The sequence below is a fragment of the Vipera ursinii genome, assembly GCF_947247035.1.
Source record: "Vipera ursinii genome assembly, chromosome: 1".
Taxonomy (NCBI): domain Eukaryota; kingdom Metazoa; phylum Chordata; class Lepidosauria; order Squamata; family Viperidae; genus Vipera; species Vipera ursinii.
Genome location: NC_139512.1, coordinates 357,911,733 through 357,912,868, shown reverse-complemented (window position 1 = coordinate 357,912,868; position 1,136 = coordinate 357,911,733). Strand labels below are relative to the sequence as shown.

Sequence of the window (1,136 nt, the reverse complement as noted above, 5' to 3'; positions counted from 1 at the left end):
GAAACCAAGCAGTTTCCTCACTTCTTTGGATCAGGGAGCACAGGATGATAGGGCTCAAACCCAGCGATGAGATTCGGACGGTTCACGCCACTTCGGCAGAACCGGTAGCTAATTTTTTTGAGGCCTGGGCTGAGAATGGATTTCCGGAAGCGGCACCCAGACAGAGAACCGGTTGTTCACCTATTTGAATCCCACCACTGATCATATCTATCTATCTATCTATCTATCTATCTATCTATCTATCTATCTATCTATCTATCTATCTACCATATCATACCTATCTACCCATCTACCTATATCTATCATATCTACCATATTTACCTACCTACCTATCTAATCTCTCTCTCTCTCTCTCTCCCTACCTATTATATCTATAATACCTATCATACCTATTTGCCTAATTATCTATCTAATCTCCATCTATCTAATCTCTTTCTACCTATCTATCTATCTATCTATCTATCTATCTATCTATCTATCTATCTATCTTATCTATCTACCTACCTAATCTCTATCTAATCTCTCTCTATCTCTATCTACCTACTTACCTATTATATCTATACCTATCATACCCTATCTGCCTAATTATCTATCTACCTACCTACCTAATCTCTAACTAATCTCTCTTTTGATCTATCTGTCTATCTACTTACCTAATCTCTACCTAATCTCTCTCTACCTACCTACCTATCATATCTATACCTATCATACCTATCTGCCTATCTAATTCTCTCTCTCTCTATCAATCTATCTACCTATCTACCTACCTATCTAATCTCTATCTAACCTCTCTATCTTATCTACCTACCTATCTAATCTCTCTCTATCTATATCTACCTACCCCATCATACCTATCTGCCTATCTAATTATCTATCTCTATCTACCTACCTACCTACTAATTTCTATCTATCTAATCTCTCTCTTTCTATCTACCTACCTACCTACCTAATCTCTATCTAATATCTCTATCTATCTACCTACCTATCTAATCTCTATCTAATCTCTCTTTCTATCAATCAATCTATCTTATCTATCTATCTATCTATCTATCTATCTATCTATCTATCTATCTATCTATCTTATCTATTTATCTCTTTCTCTCTCTCTCTCTCAGCTCTATCTATTTATCTATTTA

The 1,136-nt window shown here is 35.5% G+C and overlaps 1 protein-coding gene and 1 long non-coding RNA gene across 2 annotated transcripts in view; both read right to left on the bottom strand.

Moving 5' to 3' along the window:
- Nucleotides 1-306, bottom strand: part of LOC310650885 (unconventional myosin-XVIIIa-like) — a gene marked incomplete at its 5' end in the record, with an annotated part of 78,521 nt that extends 78,215 nt beyond the window's left edge. The window contains one exon of the mRNA XM_083379705.1: nt 286-306. Coding sequence (XP_083235831.1) covers nt 286-306 — 21 coding nt within the window. The remainder of the gene's footprint in view (nt 1-285) is intronic.
- Nucleotides 307-489: 183 nt separating this feature from the next.
- On the bottom strand, nt 490-1,136 carry LOC310632901. Its single transcript, XR_014490942.1, has 3 exons — nt 979-1,136; nt 688-767; nt 490-548 (listed from the first exon to the last, which is right to left on the bottom strand). It is a non-coding gene; the product is annotated as an uncharacterized lncRNA (long non-coding RNA).